Source organism: Artemia sp. Qi Xiang Cuo, chromosome 2 (genome assembly GCF_049724085.1).
Source record: "Artemia sp. Qi Xiang Cuo chromosome 2, ASM4972408v1, whole genome shotgun sequence".
In the NCBI taxonomy this organism is placed as follows: Eukaryota; Metazoa; Arthropoda; class Branchiopoda; order Anostraca; family Artemiidae; genus Artemia; species Artemia sp. Qi Xiang Cuo.
In genome coordinates this window covers 52,387,432-52,401,977 of record NC_142795.1, presented here as the reverse complement: position 1 = coordinate 52,401,977, position 14,546 = coordinate 52,387,432, and the positions used below count along the sequence as shown (strand labels likewise).

General features: G+C 36.7%; 1 protein-coding gene across 1 annotated transcript in view; it reads left to right on the top strand.

Annotated features, from left to right (window-relative positions):
• The window catches only part of LOC148955359 (cholecystokinin receptor type A-like), a 199,913-nt gene that overhangs the window by 71,265 nt on the left and 114,102 nt on the right, over positions 1-14,546 (top strand). Inside the window, exon 2 of the mRNA XM_089101766.1 lies at positions 14,013-14,127. Coding sequence (XP_088957892.1) covers positions 14,013-14,127 — 115 coding nt within the window. The remainder of the gene's footprint in view (positions 1-14,012; positions 14,128-14,546) is intronic.

The window sequence follows — 14,546 nt, the reverse complement described above, 5'->3', positions numbered from 1 at the left end:
TTTCACAGCGATGTTGCAAAAAGCAGACCCTCTTATTATTCCAACAATTGAAGCTTAAACCAGGTTCTTCCACCCATAACAATTTAAAACCACGACGATATCAGTCTCGTAAAAATAAACTGAAATCACGTTTGGTGTTTTTTCCAATCATACCAGGGTAAATATTTTCCACTGATCACATTTATCGTAGTGACAATTGGAACATAGGAAACTCTAGTGTGAGAGTCAAAAACATCTTCAAGACAGGAATTACAGTTTTTAATTTGCACTGCATATCCTCTATGCAATTTACATGGATTGTACAATCTAAAATTTTCATCATAGTCACCAACAATAGTACAATTCTCACAGGATAACCCTGCCCAATGTATACAAACATAGTGGGAATGTGTAAAACATTTTTGCACCGTTGACTGACTCACTTCCAAAAATAAACTAACTTGCGATCGACAAAATGAATATCCTGTTTATTTCTAGAAGGACTAATCGAATTATGTCACAAAACCGGTTTGGTCATAATTGTTTGTTTTATTTGTTTTTGTGATAGGGTTTAGGTAGTGTTCAAAATCAAATCCACAATATCATTTTGTTTTGTTTCAATTAGTATGTTAATGCATTTGGGCCGTGACAAAAAATTCTCATACAATATTCCAAAGATGGATAATAATTTTTCATTATATCTTCAAGCATTCTCAGAGAGAATATTATACTTTGAACAGATAAATCTTGAAGATGATGATTTAGAATCAAACATTTTTCCAAAGTCACAAGATTCCGCATGATTTTTTGTTTCTCAAATCCATCAGTTTTTAATCCTGACACTCTCACTGCCGATTATAGACTTACAAAGCCAAACAATGAAGATTTTTCTACCTTCTCATCACCAGTAAAATTTCCAACAAGAAAGAAATTTTCAAAAATGGAGTAGTAACAAACTATCTCCGTTTTCATATATTACTTCAGATCATTGTCTTCAATATATTTCACTAATGCATTTAATCCATCTCTCTGTGTTTGTACATTTATTATATTCACTTTCGCTGCAAAACATAACTGTTCTTCAAACTTGAATTTGCTCAATGATATCACATATCTTGAAAACATCTCGTTCCATTCAAGGGTTAGCTGACAACATCTTGAAACTTCCGCTGCTACGTTAGGTACTCTAAGTTTCATTTTACTGCTGCTAGCATCTTCAAGTACCAATAGTCTAAAAGCATCCATTGCTAAAAAATATGCCAAGAACAATATTCACAATGTTGTCGCACTGAATTCATTTTGAATACTGAGGTAAGTGGGCCGTAAGATCTAACAAAACAGGTTTTGTTGACCTTCATAACCTGTATTCACTGGATTATAAAGATCACCGGAACCAAAACAAGTCAAGCAAAGTTACGTCATCTACATAAGTAAACATTAAACTATGATCAATTTTAACAACCAGGGGTTCCCCACTTGACTGGAGGGCCCTGAGGGTTTCTTCTTTTCTTGCCCTCATAGATTTTTAAACAATTACGTAACAACCAAAGAGATTTTGAAGAAAACATTTGCGTAAGTAAACAATTACGTAACACTTAGATGCACAAAATCTTACCAGCATCTTAAAGAAAAATCATTAACACCGGCTGGCTGCTAGGGCCTGATTAGATCTGGATGCTAGGGCGCGCCGCTTAAATCCAAAAAGCTCCCACTACTCAGCTCCATGAACAAATACGCTCATCACGGATATATCCTCAAGACAATTCAATCCCGTTGAAAATTTATCTAGGACAATTATCCTTAACAACTCCAGGCGTAAAATTTAGACGGAAAAGAGAAAGCAAGAAATATAAAAAGAATTCTGTATAGGAATTCTGGAAAATTCCCCCCGTGTATAATTTTCTCTGACAAATTCACCCCCTGTAGACCTTCCTCCCCATGGTAAGTTCCTCCGTGAAAAAAAACAGCAGACGATTTGTCTTCCCGCAATAAAATGTATGCATGCTTCCCAATAGCAAATACTATGTGCAAACAATGGACAATTTTTATAACTTAAGACGTTTCCCCTGGAGCTGTGGGGGGTCATGTTATATCTAAAGGCATAGTTATTGGGCCTTTCAACTGGGATGATCAAAATGGCTATTTCAAAATTTTAATCGGACGATGTTGGAGAAAAAGGGGTTGGGGAAGGGGCCTAGTTGCCCTCCAATCTTTGTGGCTACTTAAAAAGGAAACTAGGAGTTTTAATTTCCATTCAAATGAGCCCTTTCACGATATTCTAGGACCACTGGGTCGATATGATTACCCCTTGGAAAAAAAAGACACAAAAAAAACGCATCAGTAATCTTTCTTCTGGAAAAAATACGTAATTCCTCATTTTGTAGATATAGGCTTGAAACCTATATAATACGGTTCTCTGATACGCTGAATTTGATGGTATGATTTTCATTAAGATTCTAGGACTTTTAGGGGGTATTGCCCCTTTTCCAAAAAAAGCAAATTTTCTCAGGCTCGTAACCTTTGGTGGGTAATACTTAATGAAACTTAATGAAACTTATATATTTGAAATCAGAATAAAAATTTGATTTTTCTGTTATACTCGTATCTATTGGCATCAAAATTCCGTTTTTTTAAGTTTCGGTCACTTTTGAGCCGGGTCGGTCCTTACTTACAGTTCGTTACCACGAACTGTTTGATAAAAAATAAAAAGTTTTTTTGCTGAAGACATTTTCAAAGCAAAGTAAAGAGTCGTATTAAAATCTAAGACGATTAGAACCATTGCCCTATAATGATTCACATTTAAAACGATCAGATGTTATTATCAAAGGGTAAATGAAACCCAAAATGAACAGAAATTATAATAAATCGTCAAATCAAACATAAAGGTAATAGTCCAGTAAATCTACGAAACTCTGGGACAAAATTGCAACATAAAAGATTTTTACATCGTCTTGTAGAGAAAAAAATTCTGTACAACATAAAAAGTCCCAAAAAATCCCCTGGGCGGAACAGGGTAAAAAATAGGGGACAAGGGGGTAAAAGGGGGGGGGGGGAATTGTAAAATCTCAGGGGCAGATGTACTGTGCGCTCTAACTTCACGTCTGGTCTTTTTCTGCACGGAGAAATCGAAAAAAGAAAGTTATTTTGTTTTATCGCTGGACTTGGTTCGATTTCCCCTTTTAGCGAGGGAGAGGGAAAACAGCATCCTCGAGAGTTGTGCGATATAGCTGGTCAAAACGTTGCCCCAATGTTTTTTGAATCGATGATTTCAAAAATCATGGTATTAGAACATAGAAACAAGAAACATAGTATCTTGCTTTTCTCTAGTGTTTTCACCGTAGAGGAGACAATGCATCGGTCCTTCAGAGTACGTGGGCAGATTTACTTCGACTATATAATAGAAACATACGACAAAACTAAATGTAAGAAATGAAACAAATCAGGTATCTTCGGTAATCACAGCAAAAGATAATTACGGTTTCTATTGAACTAAAAAGGATAAGATCAAGGATTTGTACTAAAAATCGTCTTCTTCATCGTTATCAAAAAAAACATCTTTATTGGAACACGCAATCCCTTGGCAGTCTTTGCAAGCAATGTGCAAGGCAATCCATTTTTTCAGCAACTACAGCGTAAACTGTCACAGTTGGAGCGCGTACAACTGCAACGAATCTCATTTAGCAGATGAGGCGGAGCAGGTCTGATGTCCGTAATGATCGGAGTGAGGCGTCCGTCACGTAATCACTAACCCCAGTCTTTTGAATCGAGTTCTGACGCAGTATTACACCACTCCATTATCTGATTGAAGACTCTATAAGAATGAAATTTCGCCGCCGATTGGAGTAGGTGGAAGTCTCTCTGGGTTTACAAAGTTGATGTCTTTGGGCTGTTCTGTTTCTCAAAAAAAAACCTGTACCTAACTTTGCTGAGGCCCTCCTCTTTCTTATCCTTGTAGAAATACCGCAAAAGATTTTTACCGACTAGCTGGACTTCTTCCTTCCTAGACTGCGGATCAAGGAACACTCCGCAGTTATTCCTAAATTCTTCATGGCTTTTTAGGAATGGCAGGACAGCCTGTTTTCCTATCCCAAAGAAACGGTATGTCGTGTTGGAACCCAGAAGAGAGTGGTCAACTGGAATATAGTGACAAACCTGTCCCAGCGATCTTTGACAAAGTTGATGTGCCAGTATTTAGTTGACAGCACTCTTGATTTGGTATTGGTTTTAAGTAGAGATCCCTGGCTTCCGGAGGCAAGTTATGGAGGAGTAGGATCAATAAATCAGTGTCGTTTCCGACTACAGTGGTTACCCCTTCCTTGTTGGCACCAACACCTGTCAATGCAATCAGAACGTCCGCATCTCTGCATGAAGGACAGTGAGGCCGGCTTGGACAAGTTTCTTACCAATAGCTCGAATAATTTACTGCTTATTGTTGGGATTCCGCAAGAAGTCCTCCTTCTTCCTTTACAGTTTCATACTCAGCGCGAAATCAATGGTTGGACACTGGATACGTTTCGTTCGTCTAACTTGGGTGACCTCTTTGGTAGACGGACCTAAAGTGTAACCATCAAAGACAACAGAAGCATTTGAATACTTCTGTGTCACGAAGGAAACATAATTGTTGCAAATCTGTTTGAAAGTGTTTCCTGTTTTCCATGGATTATTCTGGAGTAGCCATCCGCCATCGATCATGTGTTTTTCCTGCTCTTTTGATAGGACGTTCACAGGTTCTGCCTTTGCTAATTTTGAAATAGCTTTTGCTAACTCCGCTTTATCTGGCTGTCATGGCAGAATTGACGATTCGAAAAGGCCAGTAGGATAGATGGAGAGTTCAAATCTGAGAGTTTCTTCCACATCCCCTCCACCTCTAGTTGCTGCTGCTGAAAGAGCAGCAGCTCTTTCAGCAGCTTTTTCCGCTTTGCTCTTACATTTGAAGATGTAGCGATCGGCATCGGCGTCGTCTATTGACTTCAGAATTTATTTTCCTATCGCCTTTGCTTCATCCGCGTTGACATCCCTTGCTTCTGTCATACCATTCGATATATTGCGCAATTGAGTGCAGTTGTCCTACGGACAGGACTGCGCAAAAAATCTACTGAAACCTTTATGTCCTGTCTATCTCTTTCTATCCGAGCTGGTCTAGTGGAAACGTGCTGGCCAGATGACACGTACTCAACGCCTGTGAGTGACTACATAAGCTCATTAATTCCAGCTCGTACTGGCATTGAATCTGTCTAGATCAACCTTTGCGTCTAACTCATTCCATTTCCTCTTGTGAGTCCTCCGCTTGTTTTCGACAACCTCATTAGTACTTGCTCAATTACTAAGTTGTGAGAGAGCCCAGCCCAAATTCTATCAAATTTTATACAGCTTTTGGTTACTTTCTTTCAGCTCGCCCATTTGCTAAAGAAATATTTTTACCGACTTCGTTTTACAGTTTGTGGCCTGTAGCTGCAAAGTAAGGAGCATCTCAGAGAGTGCTTGAAGATACTGCACTCAGTTTCCGGTCCCTTCTGCCAGATTGGCCTTCTTAAGCACTCCTAACATTTCTGAATACTGAAGCCATGTTTTTGCAGTCCTTTTGTTCTGCATCGTGTCTTGAAACTACCTCATTTGCGTTTGTATTTGACGTACTATGTCTGCATTGGATGCGTCTTCGAGGGTTACGTCCTCATTCAGTAGAGCCATATATATTGCCGGTGCTTCTGCAAAATCTTGATGTCTCGCACGTATGTCATCTGTGCAGTTGAAACCATACGATTTGAAAATGAGAGTGATCTGCAATGCTGAATCTATAAGCTCGTGCTCTCTCAAGGCTCTTGAAACAGCCTTGCCGCTAACGATATGCTTAATATTGTTACAGGCATATAGGCATTCGAGCACTTCTTTTATTCCTGTTTCCGTCATCAAGTGCCCGATTGCTCCAAGAAAGATTACACGGCAACGGAGACCGCCGATCATTGTAGCTGCTGGCTCGAGAAGACTATTAGCACTGATGATTTTCACCGCTTTCATGTACAAAGGTTGGTCAAAAGTCAAAATTGATACCGTTCCGTGCTGGCGTTCATAGGCAGAAAAACAATCGACGAGGCGCCTTTGTGTGACCCATGGTGAACTGCTTGCACAAATCCACTCCATCCGGCCCGTTTTGTGTCATGTATCCAGCTTGCATGCCATAGTAGGTAAATGCCATCGATATTGTCGTCGAAGGTGATGGTCGGTATGTGTTTGTACACAAGACTGTTCCCCTGTTGGCTTCTGTTGTAGAAGAAGAAAGGCACTTGTCCAACCTGCTGGAGTATACTCGAAATCGTCATTCTTTCTTTGTACGAGACAAGCTATAGACGTCGGATGGCAGCAGTCTTTTCTGCACTGGTTGTGTATTATTTCACCGTCTTCAACTGTTATTTGTTCACCCCGTTGCACACTAACCTCGTTGATCCAAAGAGCTCTTTTTTTGTGATTGTGACACTTTCACCACTAGTACGGATGTACCTTTCACCACCAGCTTGTAACATTCATGTTCTTCCTCCATGAATAGGGTGTCATATCAAAACTGCAAACAAAAATTTATTAGGCAAGAAAGAGAGCTTTTTGCATGAGCTACATTGTAGTCACACGTGTGGCTAAACCCAAACCTAAGCCCTGTTTTGGACACGAAAACAACCCACAAAGCAAATCTTTCCATAAGATTTGTGAGATCAAAACCTCTGATCAGCCTCAAGCCAGGAGGCGCAGTTAAGAATTTTGACCAATTAAGCGGCTCTCAGAAATAGGACGTAAAGCGAGGAAGAAAAATACCTTAAGTTGTACGTAAGGTCTACACGTAAAAATAGAATTCAGGAACTGTACAACCAGCGTGACGCGTCGCACTTTCCAAGCAACACAAATTATGTCCTTCTATTCCTCCTCTGCCTCACAAAATAAAACATTTGAAAACAGCCTGAGCTATAAGGAAAGCTCCAAATTTTCTCTAAAGTTTGAATTCACTTTACGATCTTAATAACCACTATCTTTTGGCTAGAGAAAATTTCAAGCACAAAACTGGTCGGAAAATCGGCTCGGTTTTCATAATCCGCTCGGATTTCCACTATGTGTAAATCACAGTTTATATAATTATCCAGTAAGCTTATCGCAGATCATTTCTGATCTTCGTTCTCGGTGCGAACAAAAAGCTCCTCCCACTTCTTTCTTCACTTATGGATTAGTGTGTTTGCGTCTATCAATGAGAAATGGTTACAAAGTGTATTATTCGTAATAGCGGGTTTCCACTTGTTTCCGATTGTTTCTCGTCTGACTTGTCTACCCGTGAAAAGATCTCATGCCGCTTATGTTTCTATCTGCAAAAACGTTCTCCGGAGCACTCGCACCCCGGTCCGGGTTTTTACAATGGGTGAGATAGGGAATGATCATACTGGATAATTCTATAAACTGTGGTGTAAATGCACCATTAGTGAATCTCGAGCAAAGTAGAAAAGAGAAGCACCAGGGAGGGGATATTATACTCTCGTCAAAACGGTGTTAGACGGTTTTAAAACCGAGTTGATAGACCTTTGTCTCCTCTCCAAATTATGTAGAGCCGTCTGACTCTCTTTTCCTTTTAGAGGATATCTTGATTTCCCCTTCTATTTCCCTTGTAACTGGAAAATGGGTGGGGGTGAAAGGCTAATGACAGAGCAATCAAAGTAACATATTCCTTCTTCTCGCACTGGGAAACCCCCAGAAAACAAATCTTGCAGACTGCTGTGCAGGATCTTTATTTTCCCCCTCTTTTCCCCCTGTAAGCGGGTAAATTGGGGAAAGACTTATTACAGAGCAATAAAAAGACGCATATTCGATCTTCTTGCGCCCAAGAGCATCAGGAATTCCATTCTCAGCATCAAAAACTACCGGTCGTGGATTTTAAAGTTTTCCCCTTTCCTCCCGTTTTTCACCCTGTTCCGCCAAGGGGATTCTTGGGGACTTTTGGTATGTTGTACAGAATTTTTTTTTTCTCTACAAAATGGTGTAAAAATCATTTATATTGCAATTTTGTCCTAGATCGTTGATTTTTTCCGTAGATTTACTGGACTATAAGAGATAGTGCTATAGATGAAAAAATAAATTCTAAAGCGATTCAAATTGAAGACAAACTTAAAACAAAAAGAAAGTACAACAGACTGAAAACAGGGATAATACCCCCTCCCTTACCTAAAGCTTATAAAGGTTATTGTGTCATTTGCGTTTTGTTGAAAACAATATGCATTTCAAACAGCGTGGTTTAAATTGTCAAAACATTGAGAGAAAAAGCATCTAACAATAATAAAGATGACTGGAAAGAACTAGTGAAAATGAATGGTACCTTTTATGTATATTGATATTAATTCCTGAAAATCACAGGTATTCAAGATTCAAGATTTTATTCAATATATTTCTGTCATCTTTCCATGTTTTCTTTGTGCAGAAGAAAACTATTTTAAATCTATTTGGTTTTCAGTTAAGTGTAAACGTTGGAACATGTTTTTTTAGTTTTAGTGGCGGGAGGGGGCAGTAGCACAACTAATGTTTCTAGTAATTTCTGTTCGTTTGAAGTTTAACACGATTATTCTTTTTAAAACCTGCTTGTCTTCGGATATATTTATTCATCCGAATCAGTATTTCTTACCTTTTTGTTTCTTGTGATTACTTATTTTAGTTTTTTTTTAGATAGATAGATATATAGATTTTATTTCATATAAATATAAACAAATACAAATAATTAAATAGAGCTAACAGGGAGCTAAGCTCGACAGAAAGGCTAGCAATTATTACAATGAGTTCAAGTACACCAAAAATAAGATAAAGAAGATAAACCAAAAAACATCATACCATATAGAAAGAGAAGGACAAAGGAGCCTACCCCAGCACGGCAAAATCTAAAAATAATACTAAGAAACAAATTATCAAGAAGAATCACCCCGTCATCTAAGGTTAACAATATATTATACTAATTTAGTCTGTAAAAGTGATCGGCTGTTAATAATTTTATATTTAGTATTTGATTTAAGTTTATATGCTATAGAAGGAATTTGTTATCTTATTGAAAATCTATATCTTTCACAATGAACAAAAGGGATTATATAGACTCCAAAAGGACCCGATGAAGAGGCGAGTGAGCGAATAGGGGTGACAAGAATTTGTGATTCATAAAAATAAGTCGCCGGAGACTGAATATCATAATGCCAGAGCGATAATTGCAAATCCCTAAGTTGATTAAGGATATGAAGAAATAAAAATAAAGTTGTTGTTTCACAAAGATTTTGAAGTCGTGCAGGACGATGAAAGACAGTACCAAGGATTCTTACAGCTTTATTTTGCAATGTCTGGAGGGGTTTAAAATGATTAGGAAATGTATTTAGGTAAATAGTGGGACAATATCTTAGGTATGATTCTATTAAAGGATGATAAAGAATTTTAATAATTGAAAAAGGAAAAACATACTTTAATCGATGTAAACATCCTAAATTTTGGGCTAATTTTATACGGAGATGGTCAGAATAACTACAGAAACATAAAAGCTCATCAAGAATAATCCCCAAAAATCTATATTTCTTCACCCGTCTAATTGTACACCAAGAAACAACTAACTCATCAAACCCAACCTTAGCAACTCCTTGTTTAGATCTCCCAAAAACCATAAATTCCGTCTTAGACAAATTGAGAACTAGACGATTACAAGAAAACCACTGGATAACTGAATTTAATTCAGACGCCATATTCTTAATCAATAATGAAGGGGTTTTTAGCTTCAACAGATACCACTGTATCATCTGCAAACATAACTGCAAGGCTATCCTTATAGGATAGACAATAAGGGAGATCATTTATATATATCATAAATAGTAACGGTCCAAGTATAGACCCCTGGGACACTCCAGTATCATTCAGGGAGCTAGGCTGAGACAGTTGGCCTTGTAGGTCTTCTTGGAATCCGTGATTTCGTAGATATAACTTAATAAAATCCAACGCCGTTCCAAGAATTCCAGAGTTATTCAAATTTTCAAACAAAATGGAATGATTTAGAGCATCAAATGCTTTTTTTATGTTGTAGAAAATACATGCTCCATAATTACGATTATTCAATGAATTCTTAGTTTTAAGCAAAAGGGCTGCAACTGCTTGTTCAGTAAAACAACCCGATCTAAACCCAAACTGGCTGTTGGTTTGGAATAGCTTATGTTTTTCATTTGGGTTTTATTTATTGGTTGATAGTAATTTTCGATAGTTTAGTTAAGTTTTAATTATTGTATACATTATTTCTGCACCTCTTAGGTTTTGATATGGATCTTTGATTTTCTTTGATCTTTGAGTTTTATTTTTAATTAAGTTCTGTTCGCTTGCATTAGTTTTATTATTTGGTTAATATTATGATGTCGTTCATTTTTTTTCTCAGGTTTTCTTCTTAAGAACTAATACATACGATTATGATTTGGATTTTTAAGTTGCACAAGACAATCTCAGCATTTTCTTTGATTGTCTTCAACATAATGATTGTATGGATTTCGATCTATTTGAATTGAAAGTTTAGGACAGCTCTTCAACTAAGTTTTTGATTCAACAACGATATCTGGATCATTAACTTGAAAGAATGCCCCTGGGAGAAGGTTCGAAGGATTATGCATGAATTAAAATGGGGTAGGAGAATAGATATATATTAACTAAAAAAAACAAGTTTTTTTACCTGAAAGTAAGGAGCGACATTAAAACTTAAAACGAACATAAATTATTCTGTATATGAAAGGGGCTGTCCCCTCCTCAACGCCTCGCTCTATATGCTAAAGTTCTTTATTGTTTTAAAGAATAAAGTTGTGAGACAGAGTCAAACTTGAGCGTAAAGAGCGAGGCGTTGAGGAGGGGACAGCCCCTTTCATATACAGAATAATTTATGTTCGTTTTAAGTTTTAATGTCGCTCCGTACTTTCAGTTAAAAAAACTTGTTTTTTTTAGTTAATTTCTGAACGTTTTTGAATTAATGCAGCTTTGATTTTGGCTCACCGTACATGAATAATTAAAACAAAATTTGCATATTAATTTTATTTTTTTGGCTAATTGGCTTTCTCGAAACTTTGTTCTGACGTAACTTACAAATTAACTTACGTAAAGAACTTCTATATACGTATATTTTTATTACGTATACTAGGAAATACACTCCCTAGATAATACCTCGCTCTTTATGCTAAAGTTCAAACTTTGTTCGAATCACAAACCCCTTAATCACAAAGGCCATTTCATCAGTATAAATAACTCTTTTAAAAGTACTAAAAAACTTTAGCGTAAAGAGCGAGGTATTGACTAGGGGGCAAATCCTCTCATATACGTAATAATTTCGGTTCGTTTTAAGTTTTAATGTTGCTCCTTATTTTCAGTTGAAAAAAACTTGTTTTTTTATTTAATTTCTGATCATTTTTTAAATAATGCTGCAAAATCTGGCACCCCCTACATGGAAATGTTCCTACCCCCAAGGAAATATCCTCCATGGAAAAATCCTCCCCCGTAACCTCTAATCCGACCCCGATCCCCCACTAGAAAAAAATTCCTCCTGAAAACACCTGTATACTTAATAACCAATACTATTTGTAAACAATGGGCAAAGTTTATAACTTGCAGTCCTTCCCCCGGGAACTGTGGGGGATTAAGTCATCCTCAAAGACATATTAATTAGATTTTCGACTATGCTGAAAAAAATGGCTATCTCGAAATTTTGATTGGGTGACTTTGGTAAAAAAATGAGTGTGGGAGGGGGCCAAGTTGCCCTCCAATTTTTTTGGTCACTTAAAAAGGGCACTAGGACTTTTAATTTCCGTTCTAATGAGCCCTTTCACGATATTCTAGCACTATTGGATCGGTACGATTACCCTTGGAAAAAAAAAATTAAAATAATAAAAAAAAATAAAATAAACACGCATCCGTGATCTTTCTTCTAGCAAAAAATACAAATTCCACATTTTTGCAGATGGGAGCTTGAAAATTCTGCAGTGGGGTTCTCTAATACGCCGAATCTGATGATGTGATTTTCATTAAAGTTCTATGACTTTTAGGGATTGTTTCCCCCTTTTTCGAAAATACGGCAAATTTTCTCAGGCACGTAACTTTTGATGGGTAAGACAAAACTTGATGAAACTTATATATTTGAAATCAGCATAAAAATCTTATTCTTCTGATGTATCTATTGAGTTTCGGTTACTATTGAGCCGGGTCGCTCCTTACTTACAGTTCGTTACCACAAACTGTTTGATTAAAAGGCATCAATCAGCACTCTTTGTTTCTGACTCTCTAAACCCTTTTATTTGTTACTTTGACTCGAGCGTAAACGTGTCGTGGTGTGCAATAGAGGTCATTTCGCCAACCTGAATACACAAAACGCCTTTTGATTTAGTTCAATCTCCCCTGAAAGTTCCAACTTAATGCTGTCAACTGTTCTTGATACACTTCAGATACATTTCTTTTGACAACCTAGATGCACATAGTGACTTTTGTTTTAATCGTACATTCCGTAAAAGTGATAATCTAACACCCTCTGCCGTTCCTGAGATAATGTAGATCTAGCATATTGAGATCATGGATAAAGCTTTTACCCATGTTTTCACTTTATTTTTTGTGCTGCTTCGAATCTAAAAAAAAAACTTTTAGGTTGTCACTTTTGGATCTAATAAACTTCCTACCTTCAACCTGATAGTTCTAATTTATTGTTGCATTAAAAGTAGGATTATAATTATTTATTGTTTTTTTTGCCAAATCAAAGCTGCAAAAGTTTTAAGATTGTAAAAAATACAACATACAAATTACGAAAACCTACGGAAAGCAGTTTGCTATAGCAAACAATATATTAAAGCAAAAGTTTTGGATTGAAATTTTTATTTATTATGCACTTAGCAGCCGAAACTCTTAAACCATACATTGGATCAAATCGTTGGCTGGATATTTGAAAGCATTGCTTTATTTCTGAAAGTAGCTACCTGATTGAAAACACAAACAGCTTTTTATTTTATTGATCGTTTTTGGTAAAGAGTTTTAAATAAAAAAAAGAGCTTTAAGATTCAGGAGTGATTGGAAGTGAACCAGAACTACTCACTCCTCCTATTTTGCAAACCCCTCCCCCTCCCCACCGGTCGCCTCCAAAGATATTCGATCAAAATTTGGAGACATCCATTTTTATCAGAATAGTAAAAAATTCCAATAAATATACCCTCTGGGATGAAGTAACCCCCACTGGCCCTGTCGCTAGGGCTGTAAATACCACAAATTGGCAATATTTGAATATACATTTTATAAGGCGGACTCGTACAATATCTCAGGATCAGCTAAGAAAATTAAGTTGAAAATTTCTTTAAATGTTTAGGGGAAACTTTGTGCAACTAGGTTATCAAGAGAACACATCTGAAAGTGTAATATTAAGTTGACACTTTTAGAGATTGTTGAGAAGGATATTGAACTAAGACAAAAGACAGCATGCACATCCAAGTTGTCAAAAAGACATCTAAGTTGGTACAAAATTGTACATACAATATATCAGGAACGGCTAAGGGTTTTCAGTTGAAACTTTCGCGGGTATTTGATGGAGATTATAAACTAAATAATAATAATAAAAAAAACAGTATGTTTATCCCGTTTTTCAATATGCAATATCTTCAATATCTCAGGAACGGCTAAAGGTGTTAAGTTAGAACTTTCAGGGAGCATTGAAGCGGATAATAAACTAAGTCATGACACGCTATGTCCATGACACGTGTCCACGTTGTCAAAATGGTGTATCTGCAAGATTGCAGTAATGGCTACTTCGATGTAGAAAGAACAGAGAGAGAAAAACTCAATGAAGAAACAAACCAACGAGACTGTGTTTCTTAGATGAAATTCTTAGATGTGTTTAAAATGTTCTCAGCAACACAGCTGTTGGTGCCGCTTTTCTTAGCACTTCTGCGGAAGATGCAGTATTTTCTTTCTTCAGTTTTTTTAACGATCAGTTGAAGTGCAGTTATGTTTACAATATATTCGGTAATTGCTTTATTTCATTTCAGGCAATTGCTGATCTTTTGCTAGGCGTTTTCTGCATGCCGTTTACTCTTGTAGGACAAGCACTGCAAAACTTCATTTTTGGCCAACTGATGTGCAATCTCATTCCATTCTTCCAGGGTAAGAGATATTTTCCCCCTAAAATATTACTTTTGTAAGTAGTTCTCATTATGTTGGCAAAGCGTCAGAGGCTATCGTAACCCGAATATGGGGATACGAAAATCCCTTTCACATATTCACCAATGTGTTTATTCTTTGTTGAATGTTCCAAATACTTAAACATAGCATTGGATACACGGATAAATGCAGCTTTATCGTTTAGAATCGGATATATATTATCTTACATCCCTCTCCATGCCGACTATAATCAGCCAATAGGGTGAGCACTGAAAAATTGAATTGTGACACTAAGATTCTGGTAAAACAATATTTAAAACGTCTGAGGACAGTAGTACAATAATTCTTATTACCTTTTTGTAACTATTAAAAAAAAACAAAATTGTATAAAAATTGTTTAACTATTAATAAAAATTGACCCC